This window comes from Perognathus longimembris, chromosome 3 (assembly GCF_023159225.1).
Source record: "Perognathus longimembris pacificus isolate PPM17 chromosome 3, ASM2315922v1, whole genome shotgun sequence".
NCBI classification, from domain to species: domain Eukaryota; kingdom Metazoa; phylum Chordata; class Mammalia; order Rodentia; family Heteromyidae; genus Perognathus; species Perognathus longimembris.
The window spans coordinates 90,416,422-90,431,234 of NC_063163.1; the positions used below are offsets into that span (position 1 = coordinate 90,416,422).

The 14,813-nt window shown below is 46.6% G+C and overlaps 1 protein-coding gene across 18 annotated transcripts in view; it reads left to right on the forward strand.

The window, feature by feature from the left end:
- Positions 1 to 14,813, forward strand: part of Ep400 (E1A binding protein p400) — a 99,721-nt gene that overhangs the window by 78,496 nt on the left and 6,412 nt on the right. For 11 of the 18 annotated variants that reach the window (XM_048343171.1, XM_048343181.1, XM_048343186.1 and 8 more), the window contains 17 exons: positions 247 to 381; positions 786 to 830; positions 913 to 1,066; positions 1,602 to 1,843; positions 1,991 to 2,164; positions 3,473 to 3,520; positions 4,870 to 5,006; positions 5,130 to 5,186; positions 6,606 to 6,684; positions 6,797 to 7,054; positions 8,100 to 8,145; positions 8,246 to 8,355; positions 10,469 to 10,676; positions 10,801 to 11,051; positions 12,024 to 12,239; positions 12,823 to 13,018; positions 13,334 to 13,458. In XM_048343171.1, the coding sequence (XP_048199128.1) occupies positions 247 to 381; positions 786 to 830; positions 913 to 1,066; positions 1,602 to 1,843; positions 1,991 to 2,164; positions 3,473 to 3,520; positions 4,870 to 5,006; positions 5,130 to 5,186; positions 6,606 to 6,684; positions 6,797 to 7,054; positions 8,100 to 8,145; positions 8,246 to 8,355; positions 10,469 to 10,676; positions 10,801 to 11,051; positions 12,024 to 12,239; positions 12,823 to 13,018; positions 13,334 to 13,458 (2,481 nt within the window). The remainder of the gene's footprint in view (positions 1 to 246; positions 382 to 785; positions 831 to 912; positions 1,067 to 1,601; positions 1,844 to 1,990; positions 2,165 to 3,472; positions 3,521 to 4,869; positions 5,007 to 5,129; positions 5,187 to 6,605; positions 6,685 to 6,796; positions 7,055 to 8,099; positions 8,146 to 8,245; positions 8,356 to 10,468; positions 10,677 to 10,800; positions 11,052 to 12,023; positions 12,240 to 12,822; positions 13,019 to 13,333; positions 13,459 to 14,813) is intronic. The other 7 variants (XM_048343176.1, XM_048343192.1, XM_048343187.1 and 4 more) reach the window with 3 other exon arrangements.

The following is a 14,813-nucleotide window of genomic DNA, read 5'->3' on the forward strand; positions in this document are numbered from 1 at the left end:
CTGATTTAGAAGGAGGTCTTGGGAGTCTTTGCACAGGCAGCTGTGGTGTTCATTCTTACCTCAATGTCTTGGTCCTGTGTTGAAGGCAGAGAGGAGGAAGTAGAGCCTGTGTAGCAGAGATACCTGTGAGATGCTTTTTTTCCACTTGTGCATGGAGGCTGGTACCTGGGGAGTTGGCAGCCTTCAGTAGCTCAAACCCATTGGCTCTGATCTGGAAAGTACCTTTCCTGGTGCTCTTTCTACCAGGACATGGTGATGACGTCAGTGAGGGACTGGGAGTCTCGAAATGCCCAGAGCCTGCAGCAGAGGGAGGCCCAGCTTCAGCTTGAGCAGGAGGAGGCTGAGCTTCTCACCTACACGCGGGAGGATGCCTATAGCATGGTACAGCTTGTGTCTACCTCTGTCTTAAATATTAGCTCCTAGCTTGCTTGGATTATTCATTCATACTCATACCTAGCTTATGTTCTACAAGCAGTTTCTTTATAACATGCTATTTGGGATCTTCAGTTAGATGTTAGCCTTCTCCTCAGTTACATTGTTAGTAGCCAATAAAACCCAATAAAACTCACAGTCATTTGGGGTTTTGTACATAGCAGAGAGGCTCTATTGAAAGAAATCTATTGAAAGTCAACACAAGAGTTTGTATAGAAACATGAAAAAAAACCTTACTGTCATGCTGATCAAACACACTTAGAAGAATTAGTAAGTGTGAAAATAAATAAATTGTGACCTAGAGCATGAGACAAAGACATTTTGAGTTTTTAAATTTGGCCATGTTTCTGTAGGAATATGTCTATGAAGATGCTGATGGCCAGACAGAAGTCATGCCGGTATGTAGCTTCACTTCCTATGTGCCCGAACTCACAGCTTCATGCAACTCTACCACTCATGGGACTTTCTTTCTCTTCTCAGCTCTGGACCCCACCCACTCCTCCTCAGGATGACAATGACATCTACATTGACTCAGTTATGTGTCTCATGTATGAAACCACACCCATCCCAGAAGCTAAACTGCCACCCGTGTATGTGAGGAAGGAGCGCAAACGACACAAAACAGACCCCTCAGGTGTGTTACTGTGGATTTTTATTCATTAAAAAATTTTTAAATGTTGTTATAAAGGCGATGTACAGAGGGGTTATGGTTATATAAATCAGGTAAAAGAGTACATGTCTTCTTGGACAGTGTCACGCCTTCCCATGCTTTCTTACTGCAGATTTTTTATGCCCCCACTAGTTTGCTGTGGTGCTCCTTCTTGGCTGGATGGGGAAGAGGGAACCACGCCCCCAGCACTTCCCCTCTTGTACCATATTCATTTGTCCTGCTGTTTCTAGGCACTTTCATGGTTGTAGCTCTTGTTAATAGTAAACAAAGAAGCCAGATGTGATGATACATGTTTATAATCCCAACACACAGGAGGCTGAGACAGGAGGATCTTGTGTTTCAGGCCAGCTGTCTCAGGAAAAAAACAAAATAGTAAACTCAAGAAAATAATTACCAGGTGCTTCCAGCGTGTGAATGCCTCTTGGCTGCCCTCTTGTTTCCTCTTTCCTTCCCTGCTGCTGGTGCAGGGTCTTAATTTTCTGAAGTCACCCCTGTTTAGCCACAGGGAGGAAGAAGAAGCAGCGGCATGGTGAGGCAGTTGTCCCACCACGATCCTTATTCGATCGGGCAACCCCAGGCATGCTAAAGATCCGACGTGAAGGCAAAGAGCAGAAGAAGAACCTGCTGCTGAAGCAACAGACGCCATTCGCTAAACCTCTGCCTACCTATGTCAAGCCCTCTGGGGAGCCTGCCCAGGACAGCCCTGAGTGGCTCATCGGCGAGGACTGGGCTCTGCTGCAGGTGAGCAGCACTCATATCTTCTCTGGAAGCGTCCAAGTGCTTGTATATTCATGCAAATGTGCTCATCTTGTGGGGAATCTTCACATTGGGAAGAAAGACCTAGTGTGTGGCTTCCTAACCTGTTGGATCTAAAACCTTGTCCTACAGGCTGTAAAGCAGCTACTTGAGCTGCCCTTGAACCTCACAATTGTGTCACCTGCCCACACACCTAACTGGGACCTTGTCAGTGATGTTGTCAACTCCTGCAGCCGAATTTACCGTTCTTCCAAGCAGTGCCGCAACCGTTATGAGAATGTCATCATTCCCAGAGAGGAAGGGAAGGTGAGCCTGACCTAGGTTTTCCTGGGAGGACAAAGGCCTGCACAGGGCTCTCAGCCTGTGATGCTGGCCCATGTCCTGCTGTGCATTGCCTTAGTAGCTCATTTGTCCCTGAGGGCTTTGGTGGCATCAGCATCCACATGTAGCGAGTTTCATGTCTGCACTGCCTGGCATACAGCACAGGCAGCCATGGAGAGATTGATATTGCACTTGTTAGGATCATGGTAGATTATTAGCAGCAGATTCAACCTGATACCAACAGCTGTGCTGCCACTGCCACTTGGAAAACTGTGTCATCTAAATCGTAGCTTTTATTTTTCTTCTTCTTCTTCTTTTTTTTTTTGGCAGTATGAGCGATTGCATTCAGTGTCTCAAGCATGCTAGGCAAACACACTGTACCATCCCCTAACTCAACTTTTTTTAATTTTAAAGAGCATTTTGGATGTCATCATGATTTGCTTACTTAAAGAAGAATCTTTTTTCTTCTGCTGCTGTTTTGGTGCCAAATCAGTGGTTTGACAAGCACACACATAGTCTCTGAAGGTTAACTATAAGTATTGCAAATGTTCATTTCCTTGTAGCACAGTGAAACCATTGTGTCTTTCATTTAAGAAGCCGGCTGTGGTTTGCATCCTGGCCCAGATGAGTCAGCACTGCTGCTCAGGGACATGCAGGCCTTCATTCGGCTTTTTCTCCACTCAGCTGAATTTGTCTCCTTCCATTTCTCCATCTGGCTTTCTTCACACACCTCCCTCCTCTTGCCACACAACTGCTAGTCTCTCCTCAACACAAAGTCTGCAGGCTCTGTCGCACCAGCATTACGAATTTCCTGCACACTTTGGGGGGGTCGTGCCCTACTTCTAGTAACAGGTGCCATGGCAGGTGTACAGAGAAAACTGCCTTTCTCCTCTTACCCACCCCCAAGTGTCCTGTCAGCACAGGAGCTACAGCCATGTCCATAGAGGCAGACATCTAGTCCCCAAATGAAATTTGCTGTTTTGGTTATAATTTGTGAGAATTGTGTGAGTTGGTATGCCTCCAGATGATGTTCACACCACAACTCTGTGACCACGCCTTCAGCCATCTCAATTCTCATCTCAGAAACACTTGTCTCAGAATAAAGCATTTGTTTGCTTTTTTGTTCAGAATAAAAAAGCAAGTTTTTCTCATGATACCATTTTGTGGTGTCTCCACCTTAAGACTCCCTGAAATCGCACATTCACTCTTTTATGTTTTGGAAGCGTTGATAATAATAGCCGTTACCTTAATATGGAAAAAAAAATAAAGCTAAAATTTTTTCTTCTCTTATAGCTGATTTGTGAAGCTAATCCAAAGAAAAAGGCACAAAATATTTATAAGGTATGAAGGAGATGTTCTGAATGAGTTGGAAAGCTTTGTTTAAGATCCTCTGCAAAGGAGCATAGAACAAGATTCAGAATGAGTCTGTATTTTAGAACAGAATTCCGAAGCCTAAGATTTTATCAAGTGCCTTTTATTCCTGTACGTAGAGGATTGGCTTCTTCACCTGAGGGGACCACACCATGACTCTCTGAGTCCTATAGGGGATGTCCTCCCAGTTGCTCACGCCCTGTCGAGGCCTTCAACAGTAATAGCTGGGCATGCAGTGGTAGCTGCGGGTAGGACAGCCAGCACCTAGCCTGAGAGCCAGTCACAACCAGAGTTAACAGGTTCCTTCACAGAACACAGAAGTCCTTCCTGCCTTTGGCTTGGGCCTTTACTCTAGTGGTGTATGTAATGCACCTGACCTTATTCTTCTTTCTCCTGCTTCCCTTTTGCCTGATTTTATTTTGATAGGAGAGTGCTCCATATATTGGACAATGCTCAGGAAGTGGACCCGTGTAACCTTGCACGTTGGTTTTCTCCTCTGATTTTTCTTGACATTCCCTCTGAAGTTAAAGCAGTCCTCTAGCAACAAACTACTTGTGTGTTCATGTGTGTGCATGCATACACACAACACACCTACACTGGGACTGTCACTGTGTTGCTTGCACTCTTGCAGGGACTCCAGGTATGGGTTGGTCAGAGTTTAGAGATACTGAGAAGCAGAAAGAGCTCTTGGCCAAAAGGAGCTCTGAGCTTTTGCCCTAACTCCTTACTGACCTTTATGACCTACACGGACCTGGTACAGTGCTTCTCTCCATAGGTTAGGGAGCCACCTTTAAGTTATATGGAATGATAAGATGGCTCTGGAGCAAGTATGCTGTCAAGTAGGCAGCAACTGAGAGACCTTTGTTTAGTTGTGGGATTTATGCAGGAGAGATTACCAGACACAAATAAAGTTATTGTCCACATGTAGACTAAGTTCCTGAATGTCACCTTTCTACTGTGGGTATAGGAGGAGGGTCCTGTGGGGTTGATACTGCCCACTTCATGACTATGGGCATTCTTGCAGCTGCCCTCATCCCAGTACCTGATGTGTGACCCAAGTGCTTGGTGTAACCTTTCTCTCCTCAGCGGAAGGCAATAACTTTCCCCCTGGGCTAGCCATGAGGCTTACCTAAACAAGGGTTCCCACACATTAAGCCAGCCAATGACAGCCACAAAAAGAAGGGAAAGGAAAGGAAATGGGTTGAGCCATGTGGAGCTTAGTCGCAGGCTTCCAAGAGTCAGTGAATGCTGTTTTCCCAGACAGTTGGCTTTCGAGCCCATGGTCCAGCCTTGATGAGTTCCTGTACATTTTGTTTCAGAGTAAGAACAACCGTCCACTCCGCACAAGCCAGATCTATGCACAGGATGAGAATGCTACACACACCCAGCTGTATACGAACCACTTTGACCTCATGAAGATGACTGCTGGCAAGAGGAGCCCTCCAATCAAACCTCTGTGCGTTCAGGCTCTTCTCCATGGGATTGTGGCTGTGGGAAATGAGAGACGGGGTGGTGAGCATTTTACCTTCATTGTGTGCTCCCTTTATTTATAATTGCTGTCTCCTTTTCTGTGCTTTAGGCTTGGCATGAATCCCTTCCAGAAGAACCCTAAGCATGCCTCAGTGTTGGCAGAAAGGTAATTCTGTGTGTGACACATTTTTTCTGTTTGAATGAAATGTGTCTGTCTTTAGTGTCCAGTGAAATTCAGTAAGTTTAGTGAACTCTCATACCAATGGCAAGTATATCCTAGGCCCAGCCAGGAATGGTACAGCATCTGGACCTGGGAGATTGAAGTCTCCTGCATCTAGCTGGCTAGGCTAGGGTGGCCCCTGCTGAACACAGACACATGGAAAGGTGTGCCTTGTTTTAGAAGACCCTACTTATTTTCCTTGCTTACACTCTAGTGTGGCCTTCATTCACAGACCCAGTGGGTATGCCCTAGGACTGTGGAAGCAACTTCCAGAAAATTTCTTCCTCTTATTCTGCCTCTCTTTAGGCATCGGTTTTGTTGGGTACCTTAATATGCTAAGTTCAGAGGTGACTGTACTTGTGTAGAGATTTCATGACTGAAAAAATAAAAGATGAATTAGTTAAGTGGATAGTGAAATGGGAAGAAGTGAAACAGGACAGAGTTGTGGAATCTTGAGTGTTAAGCATGTGATTTGATTATATGGTATACAAATGCTGGCTTAGGCTGGGAATGTGGCTTAGTGGTAGACTACTTGTCTAGCATGCATGAAGCCCTGGGTTTGATTCCTCAGTACCACATAAACAGGAAAAAGCCAGAAGTAGTGCTGTGGCTCAAGAGGTAGAATGCTAGCCTTGAGCAAAAAGAAGCCAGGGACAGTGCTTAGAAAGAAAGAGATGGGGTGGGAGGAGAGGGAGGGAGGGAGGGAGAGGAGCCTGGTGCACTTCGAGGAAACACTACTTCTGTTTGACACATACTAATTACCAGCATCATGACAGTTGCACTTTGAGGCCACTATTAGTAAAATAAAAGTTACTTGAACATAAGCCTGTGATAAAGCAATAGCCAACCTGAGACCAAGACTGGGTAACTAACCGGCAGGTAGTATATACTGCACGGACCCTGGACTAAGGGGCAATCCATGTCCTTGGCAGGAAGGAATGGGTCAGTCATGATCTTTTCATACTCCTCAGAACAGTATGCAGTGTAAAAGGAAGGTATAAATTGCCAGGCACACGTGGCTCATGCTTGTAATCCTAGCTACTCGGGCTGAGATCTGAAGATTGCAGTTCGAAGCTAGTCGAGACAGGAAAGTCCATTAGACTCTTACCGCCAATAAATTACCAAAAAAGAAGCCAGAAATAGAGCTATAGTTCAAGTGGCAGAGTGCTAGCCTTGAGCAAAAGAAGCTCAGGGATAGCTCCCAGGCACTGGTTTCAAGCCTAGGACTGACAATGAAAACAAAACAAAAAGGAATACGTTATTTCTGGAATTTTCCATGTTATACCTTAATGCCTCGGTTGACAACAGGTAGCTGAAACTGCAGATGAGACTACTATGTATTTAACTTTTGCTTTTATCTTTCAGTGGAATCAGCTATGACAAGCCACTGCCTCCTATTCAGGTTGCATCTCTCCGTGCAGAGCGAATTGCAAAAGAAAAAAAGGTGTGTGGTGGTGGGCTGTGCTCTGTGCTCTCAGGCATATGTTACTGTGACAGTCTTACGCAGGACTAGTTCCACTCCTCTAATGGCACCTCTGCTCACCCAACCCTTCTAGGCTTTGGCAGATCAGCAGAAGGCACAGCAGCCAGCTGTGACACAGCCACCCCCACAGCAACAGCAGCAGCCTCCACCACCTCCACAGCAGCCGCCGCCACCACTGCCCCAGCCCCAGGCAGCAGTCAGCCAGCCTCCAGCAGGGCCACCTGCTGTTCAGACCCAGGCCCAGACCCAGGCCCAGGCGCAGCCACAGCCTGTACAGGCCCCACCAAAGGGGCAGCCCACAATAACAACTGTGGGCAGTGCTGCAGTGCTGGTGAGAGCCCCTGTTCCTTGAGGTGGTCTGTAGATCTCCCTCTTTGAGGAGACAGAGTAGAGGCACCCTCTTGCCTCAGAGGAGGCAGGTGCTTTCACCTGGCTCTGACACCTTCTTCCATATATGTAGTTATATGTAGTCATATAACCATGCTGAGTTGGGAGGGCTAGGCTACTCTTGTGTAGGGATTAGGGCATGGAAGAACCCAGATCCTATAGAACATGACAGCAATGAACTCATCCCCTTCATTCTCTATGGATGCCTAGAGAAGGATTTCTGTGCCAGTATGCAAACAGGGCTAAAGCAAGCCATCTTCTCTTTGAGGACATCCCACTCCTTCCCTGAGAGCTGTACATATGTGCTTAATCACATATCCAAGCCATGAAGTACACAAAAAGTATTAAGAACAGAATGGCAGAGTTATAAATCCCACTACTGTTCATATCTACACCTTAGTGTGTTCTTTTACTGTGTTTTGGTTTGTCCCTTTACTGTGTGTCACATGTGGTGAGCTTGTCACACAGATATATAAATCACATGTGTAGAGTCACACTTTCAGAGAACAGGTTCAGTGCCAAGTTGGGGAAACACGTTTGGGCTTGGCCAGATGTGAATGTCTCTGAGTTTCTTTTGCTCAAGCCTAGCACACTACCATTTGAGCCATAGCGCCACTTTTGGCCTTTTCTGTTTGTGTGGTACTAAGGAATCCAACCCAGGACTTCATGCATACTAGGCAAGCATTCTATCACTAAGCCACATTCCCAGCCCCTTTGATACTTGAGTTGAGACCTGAGCCACAGGAAGTCAGTCATGAGAATAATAGAAACAGACAGACAGAGCCCTGTGTGGACAGGCCAGATGACAGAAAAACAGCATGCATGGCAGTGCAGAAGGAGGTAGGCTGGAGAAGGCCTTGGGTGGTTGAGCAATTGCTCAGGAGTTTGGCTCTGACCCTTGATGTAATGAAACCCTTTGGAGGGCTTGTGCCAGGGAAAGTCTGGCTTGTGCCAGCCTGAAATTCACATATCTTTTCTTTTTTAAATAGGCAGGAACCATTAAAACATCAGTTACTGGGACAAGCATACCAACAGGTGAGAAGAGTACAGTGTTCAAACAGGAACTGGTGTTTTTTTCTTTTTGGCGGGGGAGGGGCAGGGAGTCCTCTTGTTTCACAAACATCTTCCTCTGCAGGCACTGTGAGTGGAAATGTGATTGTTAACACCATAGCAGGTGTGCCAGCTGCAGCCTTCCAGTCCATTAACAAGCGTCTTGCTTCACCTGTGGCCCCTGGAGCCTTAGCTGTGAGTTGTCCCTGTGTGTGGGATCCCCACTTTCCTTGTATTCTGAGGTGATGACATGCTTTTTGAGTATTCCATTGGTGAGAAAAAGTTCTGATGCTGCTTTGTAGTATAAGTATCTGATAATATAGCTGTTTCAACTCACTGTTATTAGGGGATAGTTTTTATTCTGTACGGAGGAATGATGCGTTTCAGATGTTGGAGGTCCTCCACAGAGTGAATCTCAGAGATGAGGTAGGTTGGATGTCTTGTTGACACACTATCCTTCTTACCTGCATCCTGGGTCTGTGTGCAGAAGCAGAGATGAGGTCGACTTGGCAGAGGTACTGCTCTGAGGGCAGGATCACAGCACCCTCTGAGGATGTGGCCTGGTATCACACAGATTCTGGAGTATAGAGAGGCCAGCAAGGCTAAGCACTTGTTAAAAAGACCTCCCAGACCTTTGTGTGAGCAGAAAACAATTTGAATAGTCAGTATGCATTTGGCAGCCTTTAAAGAGTATGTGTGCTTAACTCCCTCCCTGTAGCCCTCTTGCCTACTGAGTTAAGTGTAGCCAACTTGGACTGGCAGTGTTCCTAGCCAGATAAATGGAAATAAATACTGATTTCCCTCTGGAGGACTATGCATCCATCTTTGACTTTTTAAGAATATCCGCAAAAATCAGAGAGAATTAATAAACTGGAAGAGAAGTCTTCCAGTGCATCATAGGGTCAAGATGGATGTAAAGAGAGAAGCCATGGAAAACAGAGAGGATCTAAATTGGTTAATTGGATCCTGTTTCTGTTGAACAGAGTATCTGAAGATATAAGAAACTTTAAAAACTGGCTAATGACACTGATCCTTACATACACAAAGTTCACCTGATATCTTCATCAGTGATGATGGAAAGAATGGATACTTACAGTGTCAGAGACAACGAGATTCTAAAAATAGCAGAGGAAGAAGATTAAACTCAGAGGTAGCAGCTCACTGCCTGGTATGAATAATAATTAAGCCCAGGGCAAGTGACTCTTTACCATAATGAAAGAAGATAACTACCCACTCTGGTGTTCTGTGTCTTTTGAAAATATTTTAAAGAAAAAGAGCACTGGGAAGCTGGCTTAGTGGTAGGTGCTTGCCTTGCATGCATGAAACCCTGGGTTAGATTCCTCAGTACCACATAAACAGAAAAAGCCAGAAGTGGCACTGTGGCTCAAGTGGTAGAGTGCTAGCCTTGAGCTTCAGAAGCTCAGGGACAGTGCCCAGGCCCTGAGTTCAAGCCCCAGGACTGGAAGAAAAAAAAATGAGCAAAATAGAAAGTAGAAAATAGTATTTTAAATTTAAATTTCCAAGAAGCTGGGAATGTGGCTTAGTGGTAGAGTGCTTGCCTAGCTAGCATGCATGAAGCCCTGGGTTCGATTCCTCAGTATCACATACACAGAAAAAAGCCAGGAGTGGCACTGTGACTCAAGTAGTAGAGTGCTAGCCTTGAGCAAAACAAGCTTAGGGACAGCACCTAGGCCCTGAGTTCAAGCCTCAGGACTGGAAAAAAAATATCTGAGAAATGTAGAAGATTCAAAAACCAAGCAGTTCAGGAAGGTAAATTAGAACATCAGGGCTTGTTGTGTCATGAGGAATGATAGAGAAGTAGGGCAGAATAGGCTTCCAGGCTGAGTGTTGGACTCCCCACCTGGCCATAAGGTGGAATTTGGGGGGCAATGAATAGTACTCTGAATTAAGCAAGATGAAGTTTAAGATACATGAGACCCTCAACAGCTGGTAGGAGATGCAAGGCCTTAGCTTTGCCCAGGTTAGAAGACCTGTGGAAGTAGAGATAGTCAGGAGTTTATTGTGTTCCTGGGTGTCAAGTGGTTTGTGAGTGAATGGAAAGGGATACATAAGTGGGAACTTTGGCCAGGAACTTTGGCCCCTGGAACTTAATTGTTCCGTAGCTCAAGGCACTGCTTTTGAATTTTTGTGGAACATATGCTGTCCGAACTTTGTATATGAAAAAGACAGCTCCAGAATATATATATGTTCTGGAACCTGGAACATTTTTCTTTCCTACTCTGAGTGGAAAGCTTTGGAGTGCCATATATAAAGTAATTTGATACGTTTCTGTGGTTGCCTTTTCTAGACCTCTGGAGCCTCTGCTCCTGCCCCGGTTGTCCATACCCAGCAACGAGCAGTTGGCTCCCCTGCCACTGCAACCACTGACCTGGTGTCCATGGCAACAACTCAAGGTGTTCGAGCAGTCACTTCTGTGACTGCCTCAGCTGTGGTTACTACCAACCTGACTCCTGTACAGACTCCAACTCGGTCTTTAGTGACCCAGGTGTCCCAAGGTAAGGTGACTTGCTGTTTGCTTGTGTTGGCATCCATTATTGGAGCTCAGTAAAGCTATGGCTTGCATATGTTGTCCTAAAAGAAATGAGGATGGGCAAGTCTAACCAACAAACCCTTTCACAGCCACAGGGGTTCAGATTCCTGGAAAAACCATCACCCCTGCCCACTTCCAGCTCCTCAGGCAGCAGCAACAGCAGCAACAACAGCAGCAGCAGCAGCAGCAACAACAACAGCAACAACAGCAGCAGCAGCAGCAGCAGCAGCAACAACAACAGCAGCAGCAACAGCAGCAGACCTCCCAAGTGCAGGTTCCACAGATCCAGGGCCAGGCTCAGTCCCCAGCCCAGATCAAAGCTGTGGGCAAGCTGGCACCGGTGAGTGCTTTCCAGAGTATGACAGACATTTGTGGCCTATCTGTGATGCAGGGCTTTGTTGCATGGTGAAATTCAAAGTATATTTTGCAAAATTCTAGCATTGCTTTTAGGTACGAAGTACGTTTTATTGTATTTAATGCAACTTATTAGATCAAAGTTGATCCAGATAAGACTTGAATAGTATTTTTTTAAAATGCTTTCAGGCTTGTTCATAGCACTTTGGAGATCTTAATTCCTCTCTGTAGTGCTAAATTAGAGAGTTATCATGCTCAGGAATTCCTAGGCCCAACGGTGGCAAATTGTCCAGTAAGAAGCCTCAGGCTCTGTCTCTATCCCATGCCAGAGTCTTTTGACCTGCTAGATCTGCAGTAACAAACCAAACCTGTGCTTCAAGAACCATTTCTCATCCTGTAGCTGTTAGGAACCCTGCTTGCCTCTTGGCTCACCAGGGTCCTTCACCCTACTCTCCATTCATTTAAAAGTCATTTTCATTTCTCATATCCAAAAAGGTAAGATAGTCATGAATAGCTCAGCATAAATTTTCTTCTGAAAAAGCCATTTAAGCTGAGAAGCTAGTTCAGTGGGAGGGCACTTGCATGGCATGTGCAAGGCCCTGGATTTGATTCCCAGCACCACAAGACAGAAACAAAAGAAAACAAAAGCCATTTATTTTTAAAAATATTTTTGAGCTAAAGAAATGAGATTGATTAGTAAGTAGTTATTTAATAAGTTTGACCAGCTCCATATTTAAATTGATTTGTGTGTGAGAGATAGGTGAACTTGCTGATCTGTCAGAATTGAGTAGTTTCCTTGATGAAATGCAAATTCATAGTAAATGGTTACTTTGCAATAAGGTTGATTACATTCTGTATATCAGCAAGTGTACACCTCAGTATTTCATGGAGGCAGAGCAACCTAGCGTTAGGATGCATACTGTCATGTGGAGGAGATTGTGCCTTATATGGGTTTCAGGAACACATCATCAAGATGCAGAAGCAAAAGATGCAGCTGCCACCACAGCCTCCACCACCACAGGCCCAGCCCGGACCCCAGCCACCAGCGCAGGTGCAAGTGCAGCCCCCGCAGCCCCCACAGCAGCAGAACCCCCAGCTCACCACGGTCACGGCCCCACGACCTGGGGCTTTGCTCACGGGCACCACAGTAGCCAATCTCCAGGTGGCTCGCCTTGTAAGTTCTGGTAGATATGTTTGTTTTCCAAAAGCAACAGCACCTCTGCATTTTAGTTGGACGCTACTACTTGCTCCTACAGACACAGGTGTCCTGGTAGACTTAGAAGTGAAGCATGAGAGGTGATCTTTCACCAAGAACCTTCGTCTCCATTTTTCATCTCCAAAATGTAATTTAAGGAGAAGCATGCTTGGTTTCAGTGTGGTAGATAACCAGTGGTCCTGGCTGTTATCTTGGAAGGAAGAGTGGGAGGCCAGAGGACAAGGTACACGCAGGGCCTGGTTGGGTTAACTAGTGAGGTGTAGAGAGGTTGGGAAGTAGAAGTGAGACTGTGGCAGCCAGGCTGACGAACCATGGCTAATATATGAATCCCGCTGGCATTGGTTAATGGCAGACAAAGAAGCCTGGCCAGCCTCATCAATCCTTTTTGTAGCATATGAGCTATTTTTTTCTGCCAGTGTCACTACCACTTTTCACCTTTGTTACTATTCTTTGTACAATTTCATGGCTTGGTGTCTTGTTGAGAAATGTTGAAAATGACATGTAATACCTAAATTTTTTGATGCTTATTTCTACCATTTAGACTCGGGTCCCCACCTCTCAGCTGCAGGCGCAAGGACAGATGCAAACACAGACGCCTCAGCCGGCTCAGGTAGCCTTGGCAAAGCCTCCAGTGGTGTCTGTTCCAGCAGCTGTCGTGTCCTCACCTGGGGTCACAACCCTGCCCATGAACGTCGCAGGCATCAGCGTGGCAATTGGGCAGCCTCAGAAAGCAGCAGGTGCTTGTCCCCACAGCCTGGCTGTGCCCTATCCAGTCCTGACACCCGTTCACCCCCCACACCACAGGCCCGTTGTCATTTAGTTTAATCTCCCACAGAGATTTCTAAAGCCTAGGTGTTGGCCCATATTAGCATTCTGACATTTTCCCACCCTTTAACTATAATTAATGAAGCACTCTTAAGTACACTTGGGCTGGCTTGGCTGTCTTAGTGCAGTTCCATGGCTCATTATTTCCTGTTAGAGTCAGTTTTAGCAGAGCCTGCCATGAGCAGGGTCTCCCTGGGCCTGACTCCTTGACAAAGTTGCTCTTGCAGGGCAGACCGTTGTGGCCCAGCCTGTGCATGTCCAGCAGCTGCTGAAACTCAAGCAGCAGGCTGTGCAGCAGCAGAAGGCCATCCAGCCACAAGTTGCCCAGGGCCAGACTGCCGTCCAGCAGAAGGTATGAGCCTCTGCATAGGGTTTCACCTATGTGCATCTCTGAGCTGAGGAGGGGTCCTCAGCAGATGGCTATGTTGGGTCATAGGTCTCACCATGGATGGCAGGGCTTCAAGGGCAGAGCTGCCTGTGGGTCAGTCAGCATTACTTCTGTCTTCTTTCCTTTTTTAAATAAATCCTGTGTGATGTGATGATGGTCTGAGGCAGGATCCCTCAGCTACTGGGATCTGGCTCAACTGAAGCTGCTTTCCAGATGTGGAATTGTTGCCTAGCTTTGAAGGGTTAGAGGTGCTCAGGGAAGATGGGGCACTTTGCAGTGTTGGGGCTCCCAGCAGCTCCAGTTTGTGTTGGTCCTGGCTTGTGAGGGAAGATAGATGAAGCAGAGGCTGGTGTAAAAAAGGGAACTGGAAGAGCTGCAGCAGATGCTACAGGGAGCCTGCTGAGAGCCTAGAGCATCTCTCACTGGCCAGCACTGCCTTCATGGATCCCTCCAGAGGCTTCTGCGCTTAGGGTCTTGTTGGGAACATTGATCCCAGGCCCCCTCAGCTTGCTGATGTGCAGGTAGCCCCCTGTTGGCACTCATTGCAGGCTACATGTGTGCTGTTTTCAGGACTGAAGTCAGGTCTGTATGAAGGCGGGTCTTACAGAGCAATGGTGCCCAGTGTAAGCCCTGCTGCTCTCTGCTAAAGGTGGTGCTTAATGCACTGCTACAGCACAAGCTTACCTCACTCAACCGAGTGTTACCTTCATTGTCAAGGCTCAAGGAAAAGGAGCTCGGTGGCAGAGCTGGTGGCAGGCAACAGGCTAAAGGATGGCTTCAGGAGTAACTTGGATCTGTGCTCACACAGCATGCTGGATGCCTATCCTTTCTCTTAGTCATTGTTATGTCATGCGAAAGACTGATAGCAGGGATCTGGCAGGGCTGAAAGTGTGCTGGTTCCTGGCACTAGCATGCTCTGGGGGCACAGTAGAACAGAAAGTACAGTAGGGCTGTCCTTGGGAATAAAGGAGAAGTAAGCATGGAAAGGACACTGTGCCAGCAAGAGGAGATTTCAGACAAGTCATCAGAGCCTGTGAGTGCAGGGCAGCCAGTGCTGATGTATCTGCTCCATCAAAGCTAGACAAGTATTATTCTCATTTGGCACAGCTGTGGCCTCAGGAAGTGTGGGTCAAGTATAGCCACCACATCTTCCTCCAGGAGACACCATGCAGAATTGCCTTCCTGGCCTCTGTAGTGCCTGGTCCTCAGGAGCAAAGTGACCCTCGTGGGTGCCCAGGCCACTTACGGGCACAGCAAGCAGTTGTGCCATCTGACAGTCCTAGTTCACAGCAGCCTTGGCTGCTTGATATGCCTTGTCA